The 18,818-nt window shown below is 49.0% G+C and overlaps 1 protein-coding gene across 1 annotated transcript; it reads right to left on the reverse strand.

Moving 5' to 3' along the window:
• Positions 1-307: 307 nt before the first annotated feature.
• LOC125534014 (transcription factor MYC2-like) lies at positions 308-1,390 on the reverse strand. Its single transcript, XM_048697321.2, has one exon. It carries the CDS (start codon positions 1,359-1,361, stop codon positions 591-593), a length of 771 nt encoding a protein of 256 aa, XP_048553278.1. The 5' UTR covers positions 1,362-1,390; the 3' UTR covers positions 308-590.
• Between the last annotated feature and the right edge of the window lie 17,428 nt (positions 1,391-18,818).

Genomic DNA, 18,818 nt, shown 5'->3' on the forward strand with positions numbered 1-18,818 from the left:
CATATGACACTAGTCTATGTTAATATCTTTATAGTGCAAAGTGTCATAGAAGTAGTATCATATATGGTTGCATTTATTAGCTTATAGACTCAACATTTCTTGAGAAGCGCTATGTGATGGTAACATAATATGTTACTCCAAACACCTTTCTCCTCATTAACTAGGTGCCACATAAGCAAACTTGTTTTGGGATGTGTTATGTTACTAGCTAAATTACTCCCACTATGACTAGCCTAAAACAGGTGCACAAGAGTTTCTCAAAAAAAAACAAAAGAGTTTCTCAAAGAGAGAGAGAGAGAGAGGTGCACAAGAGGGCAAATGAACATGTGGATTTGACTACACCGTCTGTGCTCATATGTGGTGGAGAATCACCTCTCAAGTATTTTAATCATTTTAAAAGTAGTAGAGCACAAGTAATAATACGGAGTGGTGGATGGGGCGACGCTACATAAATATTCCGCAGTCTGTGACTACACCGTCTACGTTGATAATGGGCAATTTATTTCATGTATAACAGCAGGAAACATAATTAACGATGATGGTATAGACGTCCATTTCATCTCCTTTATTACCCCCATCACTCTTGCGGCCTAGGCGCTGTCCTGCAGCGTCTGGAGCAGCGCCGAGCGGAGGCCGTCGGCGTCCTGCATCGAGGGTGGCACGTCCACGACGACGTCCTGCAGGGTCACGCCTTGCACGCGGCTAACGCAGGCATGCTGCACCTGCAGCTCCAGCGACCGGAGCGCGCCCATCAGCCGCGCCGGAGCGTGGCTGGCCGCTGTGGTCACATGCACCGCGGCCGCGTCACTTCCCACCATCCGCACGTCCACCGCTTCATCTACCTGCAGGAACTTGGAAGCGGCCACAGAGCTCTGCTCCAGTTCCTTGTTGGCCTCGTCCTCGAGGCGCGCCACGCGGGAGCGCAGCTCCGCGATGTAGGCGACGGCGTCTGCCAGGAGTGATGCCTTGTCCATACGGGACACGTTGGGGACGGCAGCTCGGAGGTCGCAAAACCGACGGTTCAGTTTGTCGCGGCGCAGCCGCTCGGCCTGCACGTGGCTGACCGCGCTATGGCGACCGTCAGAGCGGGGCCCGGGTTTCCGGCCCCGCCGCTTGGTTTGGCACTGCAGCGTTGCCGGGAGGCTCGGTGGCAGCTCGGAGAGCTCAGCGCTCCGGAGGAGCGTTCTCCCCGTGGGAGACAGCTCCCTGTCCGCGTTCTGGCACATCGTGCCGTCGTCGAACAGCCATTGTTCGGGAACTTCCCGGGACACGAACTCGAGCACCTGCTGGCCTACGGTGGAGAAGTGGGAGGACGGTGAGGGTGGAAGGAAGGAGGAGCACGGAGAGAGGAGATCGTCCATGGACGGCAGCTCGATATCACTACTCTATCGCTTGGAAGTGACAAGCAGATATATGAATCATATGATCGCTTGGGTGTGTTTATATACTGCTGCCACATTTATTTCGAAGCAGTGGCCTAGACGCATCTCATTGTCTTATGAAGTGACAGTAGCGGCTTAGAATCATATGAAGTGACAGACGAAACTTTATTGCGGCAGCTAGATATCGAGGCTAAGATCAAGTTGGCTTTTGACTCCAGAAGGCATTCTTTTGCCTATGCTTTTGTTACTCGAGAAATGAAAGAGTTAGGTAGTAGAGGTATTTAAGTATTTCTCCGTTACTTCCTCATGTCCGTAGATACAAATACACACATGAAATATTTGATTTATGCAATTTATTTATTCATAGGGCCAAACTCTACGGTTGGCAAGACACTTATGTGTTCACAAAGGCCATGGGTGAGATGATCATCAACTGCATGCAAGGAGAGATATCGGTACATGGTTTCTGCCCCATGTGAACAATGTTGATTCAGCTGAGATGAGTGCAATCAGAAACAATATTATTTTGACGAAAAAAGTATACTTTTCATCTCTCAACTCCTCAACTCTTGTCAAAGTCCAGATTTGATCCCTTAACTTTAAAACCGGACGAGTTACACCCTTAACTTTTCAAACCGGACAAGTTTCGTCTCTTGACTCAGCAAAAGCAGTTTTCATGCTAACTCATCGTGATTTTGACTGGTCAGCACCCATGTGGCAATCTCTAGTTAACATTTGGTCGAGCAATTGGCATGCGCATGCGGCGCCACCGGCACGGGAGACAACATGGAGGGTTACCTGCAGGGCAGCAGCTGCGCGGAGCGCCACTAGCAACCAGCATACGGGCAGGACCGGAGTGGAGCTATTCGGTAGTAGCACGAGGTACCTGTGGCGGCATGGACATCCGGAACACCTCCATGCTAACGGGCGGCAGCGACATGCCCATCTCCACGCCCACGACGCGTCCCTCCGCCGCCTCTGCCGGCGCCATGGTTGTTAGAGTTGTGTCGAATATTGTGTACAAGGTAGGTTACAGTTGGAATATGAGTTGTATTGTGTTTACATAGGATGTGGAATCGTGTCCTAATAGGACACTTGTATCCTAGGCCTCTCATATATAGCGAGGGTAGACACACGATGTAACCTATGCCAACATAATAGCACAGGCGCGCAAGAGGGAGCCGGCGGCGTGTGCCGGCGCCCAGGTCGCCAGGGTGCGATATTGTGACGGTGTCACGGGGAGGAGCGCCCGTAGTCAAGGCCCGGGGATGTAGCCATATCGATGAACCTCGTTAACAAATCTCAGTGTCGTGCTCATGTGATTGCTTGGTTCTCGGATGATCGATGGTATGCCTCGAATTTATTCTAACAAATGGTATCATGAGCTAGGTTATTCGGAGGCCGTGAATTATTGATCCGAACGAAATATAAGTTTGAGATGCAGCCGACAGCGGCGTGGTTCTCGACCAGATTTGAAGAAGCAATCGGAATAAGAATCGATGGCGTTGAATCGAGCAAGCGGCAAGCATATCGTAGTGCGGCGCCTGGAAGCGGCCTTGTTGGGCGCGCGGTGGTGCGGCTGTAGCTGTCGGCCAAGCCGCTGGTGCGGCGCTGGTTCAAAGGCAGCAGGCTGCTTGGCCTGAGGCCGAGAGCGGAAACAGGGACCCGAGGTGAAGCCACGTCAGGGCCATGGTGATCTGGTAGTAGGCCGGGCTGGGAGTGCTCGTATGGGAGACTTGTTCCACACGGAATTGCCAAGGTGCTCGTATGTGCAGCGTATTAGAGATTTGTTTTGACAAAAAAAAAAGGACCGAGTCCTCCCGTACGACTCGGAAAGAGAGGCAGCCAGGTCCAAATCGGAAAGAAAAAAGTCCATTGATGATACGCATCCATTGGAAGGCAAGGACAAGGCAAAGCAAAGCTAGCATTGGAATTTTGTGCAAAGGAGCCGAGCCACCACGTGAAGCAAAGACTAGTAGTACATGGATCAATCTGGTTCTGTATGCGTACACCAGTACTTAGGCATCGCACGGGAAGCTTGGTTATTTTTTCACAGGGTCAACCATACGAAGAACCATGGCGCCAACGGGTATCAGGTTTGAGGTGGAGAAGTTCGACGAGACTGAAAACCTTGAGTTATGACAGACAAAGGTGAAACATTTGTTGGCACAACAGAGATGCTTGAAGGCGTTGTGGGAAGTCATGTCAGCTGAGATAGAATTATCATGTGATGGATGAAAATTCGCGGAAGACGATTTGGGAGCCTCGAGCGTGTCGTACAGTCGAACGAGTTCGGCTGGGTCGGACTAGGCAGTCTGACGGATCGACACAAGTCGGTTGGTACAGAAGACGGTGGTGGGATCGGCGACGACGACATAGGAGCGTGATGCTAATGGTGACTGACTTCTGAGCATGGAAACACGTGGCACGGGCCTGAGTGCCTGTGTGACTTCGGCAAGACTATGGCGCGGGGTTGATTCAAGACGATGTACACACGGAGCTTGAAGTCGACGGGGCGTGAGGGTGGATTGATCATCTACCATGGAGTCATGTTGAAGGTGGAGCTGGATTGAGGGGCTACGGTGTAAGGATCCAGAGAATCGAAGCCTATTTCAGCTTGGGGAAAAAGCGAGTGACACGTAGTTCGGACTGGAGCCCAGTGGTCTGATGAAAGCGTGAAACTCGTCACCGGTCGGCGATGATCGGTGGTACTCTGCAGTGGGGGTTGAGTGTTGTGGGTTCGCGGCCCTTGAGACTCGACCAGGTCAGCGGAGGCTCGACGCGGTAATAGCGACGAGACGTGCGGTATGCACGAGACATGGAGACGGGCCAGGGCTCTGGTGGTCATACATGTGGTGAGACAGCTGTGAATTTGACTTGGGGATGACTACAAGCAATGGTGAAATTCTTTCAAGTTTCAGACAGGCGGTCAAGAAAGGAGCGGTGATGTTGAGTTCAGGTAACTCTTATGTGTGACACTCAATATGTGAGTTGTTCATTTCCACGCAGATCAGTGATCAGTGTGTGATGGTGTTGGACTGATACTCTGGAAGTTGGGAACAGAAACTAGAGTAACGAGGAACTTAATTTTGCTCAAGTGTTGATTGTGGTCAAGAAAAGAAGGGACTACAAGTTGCAGGTGGAGTCATATGGAGTCTTTGGAGTAGCAGCGGTACTCATGGGATAAGCTCAAGTCCAATGTACATGGAAGTTTGACACATTGACAAATTCAAGGTGGTGGAGAATATTTGCCAAGGTGAAGTTTGTTAGAGTTGTGTCGAATATTATGTACAAGGTAGGTTACAGTTGGAATAGGAGTTGTATTATGTTTACATAGGATGTGGAGTCGTGTTCTAATAGGACACTTGTATTCTAGGCCTCTAATATATAGCGGGGGTAGACACACGATGTAACCTATGCCAACATAATAGCACAGGCGCGCAAGGGGGAGCCGGCGACGTGTGCCGGCGCCCGGGTCGCCAGGGTGCGATATTGTGACGATGTCACGAGGAGGAGCGTCCGTAGTCAAGCCCCGGAGATGTAGCCATATCGGTGAACCTCATTAACAAATCTCAGCGTCGTGCTCATATGATTGCTTGGTTTTCAGATAATCGACGGTATGTCTCGGATTTATTCTAACAATGGTGCCTGTCCTCGCCACCTTCACGGTGTGCGTGCAGACGAAGCCAACGAGGCGCGGGTCTTCATTACCTACTTCACGCGAGCGGGTCACCGTGGTGCCATGATCCCCACAACGGTCAGGCTTATCTCGGGCTGACTGGGGCTCGGTGTGGACGCCGCTGGTCCTTCCGGATCCCACATATATACGTGCACCGGTAGGCGGTAGCTACGTCGATAGTTCTGGCTGAGCGCACCACACGCCACTCTGGCCAGGCCGCAGGAACGGACAATGACGAGGCGCCATGGACGACACGTTTTTGTGCACTCCCGCATGCAACAACTCATGACATGCATATGTGTGCTACTCGTCTCTTCTTGCTAGAACGGATCGAAACGATCAGCTAGACGGTGAGCCTACTTGCAACAGTGCTATTGACTGCCGCGCCTGCGTGCAGAGCCACCGCGCTGCCGCAGAGGCGCTGTGGCTGGGCTCCGACGGCGGGGCTGCAAGTGCAGCCAACGAGGTGGTGGAAGTGCAGGCTCGCTGTGTCGCTGCAAGTGCTCGTCAAAGTGCCTACAAGAGACAGGATGAGAAGGACGAAGGAGAGAGAGAGAGAAACATTGCCACGTGGACAACAACGACGGTTCAAAATCATGTTGACTCAGCATGGATACGGCTTCTTTCAGATCAAGGAACGAAAATTGACCGGTTTGAGGAATTAAGGGTGCAACTTGTCCAGTTTGGAAGTTAAGGGATCAAATTTAGACTCTGGCAAGAATCAAGGGACGAAAAATATACTTTTCTCTATTTTGACAGTAAATATTGTATGTAATAGCTTGATCGTCGATGCATACTATGGTCACGGTGCTGGCTCCTGACACTGCAAATGCTTCTCTCTTTAACTGTTTCCCAGAAGTAAACGAGGTAGCAGACTTCTTAGCGAAAAATCCCTTTAGCTCTAGATCCTCTTGTTTCTGGGAGTACTAGCACGACGCAACAGCGGGCAGCGGCTCAGGCAGTGCCCAACGACAATGCATGGTAGTGGCTCAAGCAGTGTGGCAGGTAGAACGAACGACAAGGAGCAGGGGCCGTAGGTCCGGTGCCAGGTGGAGTGGCCGGGGCGGCGGCCCAATACTAGCTGGTTCGGGAAAACGACAAGGTCGAGAGGGAAAAGACCTATCGCTCGATTTTGTTTATTTGTTTGTTTGAGGGGAGTGCGGATTTGCGAATTTTCTATTGGGCACTGCTAAGTGTCGCTTCGGTCAACCGACCAATATCTTGATCAGTGGGGTTCCGCGCCGTTTGATTGGGCGAGCTCTGGGCGTCGAACCCGCGTGATCTTCCTCCCACATGCCACTTTCGTCTTTTCACACCCCGATTTAGGCATGCACACCATCCCAAGTCGCTTAGACGTCCTCCCCGCCCATCGACCTCGTCGTCAGCCGCAACTCTCCCCTCCCCCCCTCCCCCCCCCCCCCCCCCCCTGCGTCGCCGATGGTCATGGCCGATGCGAAGCCATCACAACTCCATCGTTAGCGAGTTGCAGCACGTACATGAGAACCGCCCCCGCTGCTAGAGACCCATCAGTGGCGATTGCAGCTCCGCCGCCCATGGACACAACACCATCTCCATCTCCTTCAACGACGGTCGTGGGCGGTTGTGGCTTCGTTGGCAACGGCTCCAACATTGCGCATCGTCGATTGCATCTTCGGTAGTAGTTGGTCCAAGCAAAAGTCATCTCCGGTTGGAGCTTCACCGGCCACTGTTCCAGCATCCCGCATTGTTGCTTGCAACTTCGGCGGAAGCCGGTCCCAGCAAAATCGGTTGCCAGTCCCAACAACATTGCTTGCCAGTTGTAGCTTTGGTAGTCATCGGTCCAGGCAAAAGTGTTCATCAGTCCCAACGAAAATCGTTCGCCGATCCCAGCACCATGGCTTGCCAGTTACAACTCCGGTAGTCGCCGGTCCCGGCAATAGCTGGTTTCGCACCATTGCAACTCCGGTACTCATCGGTACCAGCTGGTACCAGCAAAATGGATCACCGATTTCAACACTCGCCATCACATCTTCGCCTCCCCCTCCACCCTTCATCGCCCCCCCATTGGTTGCAAAACAGGTGGCTACCACTCCCCGAAACCGTTGGCCGCTTCTTGCAGCACGACATCACCGGCACCCTCCAACACCAGTATCCCCCATCGATTGCAGGGATGTGTGGTCGTTGTTCCCCATCGCCAGAACTCCTTGCTGCATCTCGTAGCACAGTCGCGGAGGCCTCACTGAAGCAACTCGTCATGTCAACTGCAATTTTGCAGTGGAGCACAAAAAATAGGTTGTTGGCGGCTCACCATAATAGTAGGGGAGTACGACGTGACGACAGGTTCCTCAGTGACCACACGTAGGAGAGAGGAGCTAAGAAACATGTGTGTGCGAGATGCGAGGCGGGAGAGAAGAGATTGAGCGGTTGAGAAAAGAGAGCAAAGAGATAAGGTTGTTCCCTCATGTAGGCCCACAAACCACGTGTTGTCCACTCGGGGTGTGTGAGCGACGCATGTGTGAAGCGGTCGACATTCCGTGAGGCCGCTTGACCGATTAGAAACGTTTAAACCATTCCTATTCTCGGCATAACATGTTACACGCGCGCGGCCGGGGGGGAGGGGGGGCAGTGCTCACACATGATTAATTTTACATACTAATCTAGAGCATAATAATTGGCCCTGGTTGGGCGGCTGCCCCCCCCCCCCCCCCCCCGGGGGGGGGGGGGGAGGAGAGAGTTTATGGAAGCTTTCATAAACCTTTGGTAGGTTATTTATAGTTCAAGGATTTTTGTTGCCCATACAACATTGCTTGTTCACCGGTTGACCTTTTTTCCGAGTGTCTTACTTTCTTGGTTATACTTGGTTTAATTTTTGTTTTCCTATTTCCTGTTGTTTATCTCTTCATTTTCTGTTTCTTATAGTCGGTCTTCTCTTTTTATTCACTTGTTTAACTTATAAACACTTTTTTAAAACTCCTGAATATGTTCTAAATTCCTGTAAAATTTTGTAATCTCGCAATCATTTTTTATGTTCATGATTAAAAAAAATCATATTTATTTAAAAAATCCATGAATTTTTCATATACCAGATTTTTTCAAATTCAAAATTAGATGATTTCATTCATAATTTTTTTAAAATCTATGAACATTTTTAAATATTCATGGATAGTCCCTCTAACCATCCAACCATAGGACATTTGGTCCTGGAGTGTAAATGCAGGCTAGTTCAGTGTCCACTAGATCGGCCCCGTCCAAACTTCTTTCTCCCTAGCTTACCCTTTTGAGAGATAGATACATGCAAATAGGGCCGCCACCTCCAATGTACTGCTTGCGGTAGGCTGATTAGAAACGTTTATACCTTTCCTATTGTCGGCATAACATGTTACACGTGGGGGGCAGTGCCCACACGAGCAATGTTAGACTTACGTGCAATTTGTACGTGATTAATTTTACATACTGATGTGGAGCATACTAATTGGGCCTGGTTCGCGGGGGGGGGGGGGGGGGGGGGGGGCGGCGAGGAGAGAGTTTATGGAAGCTTTCGTAAACCTTTGGTAGGTTATTCATAGGTCAACGATTTTTGTTGCCCGTACAACATTGCTTCTTCACCGATTGACCTTTTTTTTTGGATAGTTTATAGAAGTTACAACATTTTTATTTAATTTTCGAACATTTTTAAAATTGAGGAACATTTTCATATATATGTAGGCATCTTTTTAACGACTTTGCAAAAAATATGCTCCAATCTTCTATAGCAGTAACAATATGAAAATGAATAAAATCGGTAAAACTGGCCCGGCCTATTACTCGCCTGGGCCACCTAAGCTGCGTGCTTGTTATTATTTCTGAGGCACGTTACGCTAAGAGCATCTCCAGCCGCGTTCCCAACAGCCACCCCCCCAGGCAATTTTTTAGCGCCGGCGCCCCAAAATCGGCTCAGTCGCGTCCCCAAGAGGCTGCTTTTCGCCGGTTTGGTCCGAAACTGGCGCCGGTGGACCCAGGCCGAACCCGGTGCGCTGAGGGCGCCGGGGCAAGCGATTTTGGCGCGAATGAACTACGGGCCCGCCGAGTCAGCGACCCCCGCCTCGTCGTTCTCACAACGCCTCAGTTTCTCGTGGGAAATCAATGCCAAGGTTGCCGCCGGTCAGCCTTCCATTGATTCCTCACGGGTGGCGCGGCCATGCCCCCCTCCCCGCCACGCGTACACACGACGCCCACCGTCGGCCGCTATATAAAGCAACGCCTGACCTCGCCTGTGGCCGCACCCCGCCTATAGCCGCCGATCTCTTCCTCTCTCTCCCCGTGCGCAGTCGCCGCCGATGTTCCTCCTCTCTCTTCCCGTGCCCAGCCGCGACGATGGGCGAGAGGTTCCTCGGCGATGGGGCGGCGACCAATGGCTTCGGCCTCCGCTCATTGCACGAGTGGGAAGCCCACTTGTGTTCGAGCGCACGCCAACTACTTCGCCGACGAGGTCGACCGCGTGCGGGCGTCACTGGCGGAGGAGCAGAGGGCCCTCCTGCAGTACGCCGTCGACAACCACGAGGCGTGGGCGAAGTACTTCCAGCTCCGGCAGGCGGAGCGGCTGGCCTCCACCAACGACGCGCCGGTGGTGCGGGGGACCAAGAACAACGACGGCCGCAACCTGTGGTGGGGCGCCCCCGGTCGCATGCTCCACGCCATCCTCCAGCACCTCGAGGGCGGCAACAAGCCGCCGTTGACGTACCCTGCCGCTCGGTCCCCCGCGTGGAGCGGCGACCAATGGATGATGACGAGGGCCGGCTCCTCTTCTTCCTCCTCCCACTCATCCTCCCGCTCCTCCTTGTTGGGGAACGCAGTAATTTTAAAAAATTTCCTACGCACACGCAAGATCTATCATGGTGATGCATAGCAACAAGAGGGGAAGAGTGTTGTTCATGTACCCTCATAGACCGTAAGCGAAAGCGTTATGACAACGCGGTTGATGTAGTCATACGTCTTCATGATCCGACCGATCCTAGTACCGAAAGTACGGCACCTCCGTGATCTGCACACGTTCGGCTTGGTGACGTCCCATGAACTCTCGATCCAGCTGAGTGTCGAGGGAGAGCTTCGTTAGCACGACGGTGTGATGACGGTGATGATGATGCTACCATCGCAGGGCTTCGCCTAAGCACTACGATGATATGATCGAGGTGGATTATGGTAGAGGGGGCACCGCACATGGCTAAGGGATCAATGATCAACTTGTGTGTCTATGGGTTGCCCCCTCCCCCGTATATAAAGGAGTGGAGGAGGGGGGAGGGCCGGCCTTCTATGGTGCGCCCTGGAGGAGTCCTACTCCCACCGGTAGTAGGATTACCCCCCTTCCCTAGTTGGACTAGGAGAGAAGGAAGGGGGAGAGAGGGAGGAAGGAAAGGGGGCGCCGCTCCCCCTTCCTAGTCCAATTTGGACCAGAGGGGGAGGGGGTGCGCGGCCTGCCCTGGTTGCCTCTCTCTCTCCACTAAAGCCCATTAGGGCCCATATACTCCCCGGGGGGTTCCGGTAACCCCCCGGTACTCCGTTACATGTCCGAACTCACTAGGAACCATTCCGATGTCCAAACATAGGCTTCCAATATATCAATCTTTATGTCTCGATCATTTCGAGACTCCTCGTCATGTCCGCGATCATATCCGGGACTCCTAACTACCTTCGGTACATCAAAACACACAAACTCATAATACCGATCGTCACCGAACGTTAAGTGTGCGGACCCTACGGGTTTGAGAACTACATAGACATGACCGAGACACATCTCCGGTCAATAGCCAATAGCGGAACTTGGATGTTCATATTGGCTCCCACATATTCTACAAAGATCTTTATCGGTCACACCGCATAACAACATACGTTGTTCCCTTTGTCATCGGTATGTTACTTGCCCAAGATTCGATCATGGGGATCTCAATACCTAGTTCAATCTCGTTACCGACAAGTCTCTTTAATCATTTCGTAATGCATCATCCCGCAACTAACTCATTAGTCACATTGCTTGCAAGGCTTATAGTGATGTGCATTACCGAGAGGGCCTAGAGATACCTCTCCGATACACGGAGTGACAAATCCTAATCTTGATCTATGTCAACTCAACAAACACCATCGGAGACACCTGTAGAGCATCTTTATAGTCACCCATTTACGTTGTGACGTTTCATAGCACACTAAGTGTTCCTCCGGTATTCGGGAGTTGCATGATCTCATAGTCATAGGAACATGTATAAGTTATGGAGAAAGCAATAGCAGTAAACTAAATGATCATCGTGCTAAGCTAATGGATGGGTCAAGTCAACCACATCATTCTCTAATGATGTGATCCCGTTAATTAAATGACAACTCTTTGTCCATGGCTAGGAAACATAATCATCATTGATTCAACGAGCTAGTCAAGTAGAGGCATACTAGTGACACTCTGTTTGTCTATGTATTCACACATGTACTAAGTTTCTGGTTAGTACAATTCTAGCATAAATAATAAACATTTATCATGATATAAGGAAATATAAATAACAACGTTATTATTGCCTCTAGGGCATATTTCCTTCACTCCTCCAACTCCTTCGGGTCGCCGGCGCTGTTCAGTGTCAAGGCCAAGCCCGAGCCCGCGGCGATGCTGCTCGGCCGACGCACCCGCAACGCCGACATCATCATCAACGAGGACGGGCGCGCCTCCTCCTCGGCTCCTACGTGCATCGTCAAGCCGAAGACGGGGCCGGGTCTCGCTGGCGTGAAGACGGAGCCAGGGCTCGATGATGCGGCGGCCTTTAAGTGGGCGCGCGAAGACTGAGCGCGGACGAAGCTGTTGCGCCAGCGCCTCGCCCTAGAGTAGTTTGCCGCTCGGCGCCGTGGCCGCGATGCGTCGCCACCGGGTCGCCAGGGCAACCCCGGGCAGGGGTCCAGCAGGGGCGGCCGCGTGAAGGAGGAGAAGGACAACGAGGGCAACGGTGACGACGACGACTTCGCCTCTCTCAATGCGTTATTCGGCCTGTAGTCGCGGCCTCTTGTGTTTTTTCGAAGTATTTTGTCTAGGTAAAAAAACTATTTCAGTTCGCTGAACTATGCTATTTTGCCGAATATTTGTCCCGTTTGCCGAATTTTAGTTGACTTTAATGTTCAAAAAAGTTTAAAACAGACGCCTGGGGCCAACCCTGGGGGAGTCGGCTGGGAACCCGATCGCCCCCAGGCCTATTTTAGCATCGGTTCGCCCCCAGGAGGCGATTTTTGGAGCCACCTGGGGGGCCAACGGCTGGAGATGCTCTAATAGGACCTCTTGAGAAACTAGTGGTTTGTCTCAAAAAAACTAGTGGTTTCTTTTAAAAAAAAATATAGTACAGACGCAAACGCTCATACATACGCGCATACACTCACCACTGTGAATACACACACACGTCTTACTCCTATGAGCACCTTTGAGAGACTGAGCCGGTATATTATCTTGAGATTTTACGAAGTCACTTTATAAGTGCATCACCAAAAATTATGAAATAAATTCAGGAATAATGCGAGCATCAGGACTTGAACCCTGGTGGGCTCGGGATACCACTGTCCATCTAACCATCCAACCACATGACATTTGGTCCTAGAGTGTAAATGCGGGCCAGTTTAGTGTCCACTAGATTGGCCCCGCCCAAACTTCTTTCTCCCTAGCGTACCCTTTTGAGACATAGATACATGCAAATAGGGCCGCCACCTCCAATGTAGTGCTCGCTGTTGTTTTTTTTAATAAAAGGGGTCCCCCATCTCATTTTTATAAAACGAGTCCACAAAAGGCCAGCATGACCGTTCACAGCGCTCGAGCTCGAGCTTGAGTAGCTCTGCCAGAAAATCCAACAGGAAACTGAAAGCCTCGCCGTTGGTTGTCTACCACTTGTCGAAGGAAATTGTGAGGAGAGATAGGTAGGCGAGTCGCTACCCCTTTACCAGTGGCTTGAACCGGCCGCCGAAGATCGTGTGGGTCCTCTACTAGTCCTTTTCTTGTGCCTAAATACTTAAAAGTGCAGCTGTATTTTTTCGGGCTTCCGAGCGCATGCTCATGGACTAAACCGTGGAAAAGACCGATTCCATATTTGGTAAACTGTCCACCCACTTGTTTTATATATGGAAAGATTCTTCAACTACAGTGCGTTGATTTTTCTTCACCTCATTCGACCAACCGTTTCAACTCAGCGATTACGTAACGTGCATTAATTCTGGTACATTTTTTTTAAAAAAATATAACTTTCACACCGCGTGTCGGAATGACGATCCGTTTTCACCGTTGGATTCCTTGTGACGAGCTCTTCAAAACTAGATCCCATATGAATATGTTTTGATGATTTTTTTAAAGCAATTTTGATGCAAAATGAGGCAAGTTTAGCGCTAAACATGAGCAACTTCGATGCTAGAAGAATTGCACCATGTGTACAAGTGAATTCGCGTAGTAGCCTCCTGCTTAGTTCTGTGCAATAGGTATACTGTGAAAGTTGCTCACCGTAAAGTGGGAAGTTGTCTAACATGGTTTGTTAGTTGTCTGCCTCAGAAACCAAGTTGCCTACACCGCTACAAAGCTTCACACGGGTGATCCGCAATTGCCTAAAATACTATGAAAGTTGTCCATCAAGGGACCTAAGTTGCCAAAGCTACTGAGCGCACGGTTGTTGGCTAGTCAGGTCGCGGTGTTAGATGTGAAGTTGCATAGGGGATTATCAGAAGTTTCATAGCAGGGCGGATCAGACAATTGCCTACAAAAATTTCTTAATTTTTGGTCGAGTTGCCTATAAAAAATCATTGAAATCTTCAGATATAATGATGGAAAACTGAAAGTGCAACTATCCCTAGGTGGTTTTGGTAATTCCTAACAACATATAGCTCATTGAGCTAATGCTATTTCAAGATTAATATTTCAGGAAAGCTCAATGATTGGCATGGCATGGATGAGAAAAGTGGACCCCTCAAAATGCTAAGGACAAAAGGATTGGCTCAAGCTCAAAGCTCAAGACTCTACATTTTCTATTTTAGTGATCCAAGATCACATTGAGTCTATAGGAAAAGCCAATACTATCAAGGAGGGATGAGGTGTTGCTTAATGAGGCTCTTGCTCAAGGTGCTTAGTGATATGCTCCAAAGCCCTCAACTACTTTCTTACATCCACATATGACCTAAACCAAAAGTCAAACTCGGCCCCACCGATTCTTTCTATCCGGCGCCACCGAGTTCAGATGTCATAGCCACTGCCACAAACCCTAGGCAAATCGGTCTCACCAATAGGGATCTCAGTCTCACCGAGATGAGATTGCAATCTCTCTGTATGGATTTATTACCAAAATCGGTCTCACCGAGTTTGCATAATCGGTCCTACCGAGATTGCAATGTAAAATCTCTGTTTCCTTTTCGTAACATTTTGGTCTCACCGAAATGAGCGAATCGGTCCCACCGAGTTTAACTCACCAACTCTCTGGTTAGCTTATTACCAAAATCGGTCTCACCGAGTTTGTGTAATCGGTCTCACCGAGATTACGTTATGCCCTAACCCTAACCATATCGGTCCTACCGAGTTGCATGTCGGTCCCACCGAAAATCCTAACGGTCACTAGATTTGCTGAATCGGTCCGACCGAGTTTATCAACTCGGTCCCACCGAGATTGTCAAGTTGTGTGTAACGGTTCGGTTTTGTGTGGAGGCTATATATACCCCTCCACTTCCTCTTCATTCATGGAGAGAGCCATCAGAACGAACCTACACTTCCAACTTACCTTTTCTGAGAGAGAACCACCTACACTTGTGTTGAGGCCAAGATATTCCATTCTTACCATATGAATCTTGATCTCTAGCCTTCCCAAGTTGCTTTCCACTCAAATCTTTTTTCCACCAAATCCATATCCTGTGAGAGAGAGTTGAGTGTTGGGGAGACTATCATTTGAAGCACAAGAGCAAGGAGTTCATCATCAACACACCATTTGTTACTTCTTGGAGAGTGGTGTCTCCTAGATTGGCTAGGTGTCACTTGGGAGCCTCCGACAAGATTGTGGAGTTGAACCAAGGAGTTTGTAAGGGCAAGGAGATCGCCTACTTCGTGAAGCTATACCCTAGTGAGGCAAGTCCTTCGTGGGCGACGACCATGGTGGGATAGACAAGGTTGCTTCTTCGTGGACCCTTCGTGGACTCGCGCAGCTGTTACCCTTCGTGGGTTGAAGTCTCCATCAACGTGGATGTACGATAGCACCACCTATCGGAACCATGACAAAAACATCCGTGTCTCCTATCGCGTTTGAATCCTCCAAACCCTTCCCTTTACATTCTTGCAAGTTGCATGATTTACTTTCCGCTGCTCATATACTCTTTGCATGTTTGCTTGAATTGTGTTAAGATTGCTTGACTTGTCCAAAATTGCTAAAATCTGCCAAGAACTAAAATTGGGAAAAGGATAAGTTTTATTTGGTCAAGTAGTCTAATCAGCGCCCCCTCTAGACATACTTTTGATCCTACAAAACACACATGAGTTGGCTAGTCAGGTCGCGACGAGCTTTTCAAAACTAAACTCCACATGGATATGTTTCTTTAATATTTTTAAAAGCAACTTTGATGCTAGATGATGCAACTTTAGTGCTAAACAGAAGCAACTTCACCGCATTAAAAATAACTAATTAGCAACAATAAGCATCTAACTAATGATACAAAACAACTCTGAAATAGAGGTAGATAACACCACAACTTTCCTTCTACAAGAGGCAACTTTAGTGCTAAAAGCAGGCAACTTCACTACATTATGTGTCCTAGTTAATTTTGCCTAATTTTCTCCTAACTTCCTCGCCAGTACCTTTAAGTTGCCTACTGTTCACGCTAGTATGTCGATGTTTCTAAATTGCCTATAATACTATGAAGTCATCTATCAGTGATGCTCTTGTGTCTACTATTGCTATTTATGATAGGCAACATGATGGTGAATCTTGGCCACTTCACATTGTTTGTAGGGAACTTAGAAAACAAGGATAAATAACTCATAGTATTGTAAGCAACTATTTGGAAAGTTAGGCAACTGTGCATCAATTGTAGGCAACTAATTACCAATAGCAGGCAACTATACATCAATGATAGGCAAATTATAACATGTATTGGCAATTGAACATCAAGTGTAGGAACTGACCATCAACAATAGGCAATTGAGTAGTCATAATACGCAAGTTGGGATAATGTTAGCAAAATTCACAGATACACACAACGCAGTGAAATTGCTTTGTATGTAGCACTAAAGCTGCCTTATGTTTTGTGTGATTTTTCTCATTTTTTACGCAAACCAACATAATAGTCAGTCCTACTAGGCCAAAAAGAAAAGATTCTTCCCTATAGCACTATAATCGCCTCCATTGCACCCAAAGTTGCCCTTGAATTTTTTTTGATGAAACCTACTCATATAGGATCTAGTTGTGAAGAACTCGTCGTGAGAAACCTAACGGTGAAAAAGAAATTGAGTTTCGATGCTTGAATCAATAGTTCTGGCTTTTACAACTTTTTAACCCCTAAATAAATGCACGCGGGACATGATTTAGGCTGATTCCATCGATAGCCATATTCGTACGGGGTGTGGTCAAACGATTTCTTTTTTTAATGTAGACAGTTGGACACAAGGACATGTAATTACTATATACGGTTGTGCGCTCCAGGCAACAAACGAGCGCCGCGGCGCTCTCTAGCCACGTCCTTTTTTGTGTACCACTTATAGCACGCGATAGCACGCTCCCACTCACCGCACCGCATTCTGGGCCATCAACACAGCATCCTACGAACCTCCCGCTCGTTCCCTTCGTATTTGAACCGTGTGCATGGTGTCCAACTTCCTTCTTTCATTTTCCCTTTCTGCGAATCCTGTTAAAGAATATAAATATTAATCTAAATTAACATTAAATAAAATAAAATAATTTCTTGAGTTGAAAAAATCACACATTTTTTTCAGATTGATAGACCCTACGGGTTCGAGAACTACGTAGACATGACCGAGACACATCTCCGGTAATAGCCAATAGCGGAACTTGGATGTTCATATTGGCTCCCACATATTCTACAAAGATCTTTATCGGTCAAACTGCATAACAACATACGTTGTTCCCTTTGTCATCGGTATGTTACTTGCCCAAGATTCGATCATGGGTATCTCAATACCTAGTTCAATCTCGTTACCGGCAAGTCTCTTTAATAATTCCGTAATGCATCATCCCGCAACTAACTCATTAGTCACATTGCTTGCAAGGCTTATAGTGATGTGCATTACCGAGAGGGCCTAGAGATACCTCTCCGATACACGGAGTGACAAATCCTAATCTTGATCTATGTCAACTCAACAAACACCATCGGAGACACCTGTAGAGCATCTTTATAGTCACCCAGTTACGTTGTGACGTTTCATAGCACACTAAGTATTCCTCCGGTATTCGGGAGTTGCATGATCTCATAGTCATAGGAACATGTATAAGTTATGGAGAAAGCAATAGCAGTAAACTAAATGATCATCGTGCTAAGCTAATGGATGGGTCAAGTCAACCACATCATTCCCTAATGATGTGATCCCGTTAATTAAATGACAACTCTTTGTCCATGGCTAGGAAACATAATCATCATTGATTCAACGAGCTAGTCAAGTAGAGGCATACTAGTGACACTCTGTTTGTCTATGTATTCACATATGTACTAAGTTTCTGGTTAGTACAATTCTAGCATAAATAATAAACATTTATCATGATATAAGGAAATATAAATAACAACGTTATTATTGCCTCTAGGGCATATTTCCTTCACTCCTCCAACTCCTTCGGGTCGCCGGCGCTGTTCAGTGTCAAGGCCAAGCCCGAGCCCGCGGCGATGCTGCTCGGCCGACGCACCTGCAACGCCGACATCGTCATCAACGAGGACGGGCGCGCCTCCTCCTCGGCTCCTCCCTCCATCGTCAAGCCGAAGACGGGGCCGGGTCTCGCTGGCGTGAAGACGGAGCCAGGGCTCGACGATGCGGTGGCCTTTAAGTGGGCGCGCGAAGACTGGGCGCGGACGAAGTTGTTGCGCCAGCGCCTCGCCCTAGAGTAGTTTGCCGCTCGGCGCCGTGGCCGCGACGCGTCGCCACCGGGTCGCCAGGGCAACCCCGGGCAGGGGTCCAGCAGGGGCGGCCCCGTGAAGGAGGAGAAGGACAACGAGGGCAACGGTGATGACGACGACTTCGCCTCTCTCAACGCGTTATTCGGCCTGTAGTCGCGGCCTCTTGTGTTTTTTCGAAGTATTTTGTCTAGGTAAAAAAACTATTTCAGTTCGCTGAACTATGCTATTTTGCCGAATATTTGTCCCGTTCGCCGAATTTTAGTCGACTTTAATGTTCAAAAAAGTTTAAAACAGACGCCTGGGGCCAACCCTGGGGGCGTCGGCTGGGAACCCGATCGCCCCCAGGCCTATTTTAGCATCGGTTCGCCCCTAGGAGGCGATTTTTGGAGCCACCTGGGGGGCCAACGGCTGGAGATGCTCTAATAGGACCTCTTGAGAAACTAGTGGTTTGTCTCAAAAAAACTAGTGGTTTCTTTAAAAAAAATATAGTACAGACGCAAACGCTCATATATACGCGCATACACTCACCACTGTGAATATACACACACGTCTTACTCCTATGAGCACCTTTGAGAGACTGAGCCGGTATATTATCTTGAGATTTTACGAAGTCACTTTATAAGTGCATCACCAAAAATTATGAAATAAATTAGGAATAACGCGAGCATCAGGACTTGAACCCTGGTGGGCTCGGGATACCACTATCC

The sequence above is a fragment of the Triticum urartu genome, chromosome 2A (genome assembly GCF_056163025.1).
Source record: "Triticum urartu cultivar PI428250 chromosome 2A, HENAU_Tu73, whole genome shotgun sequence".
NCBI classification, from domain to species: Eukaryota; Viridiplantae; Streptophyta; class Magnoliopsida; order Poales; family Poaceae; genus Triticum; species Triticum urartu.

What these genes read in the sequence shown, in the direction of transcription:
- LOC125534014 (XM_048697321.2), bottom strand. Translation starts at nt 1,361, where the DNA reads ATGGACGATCTCCTCTCTCCGTGCTCCTCCTTCCTTCCACCCTCACCG.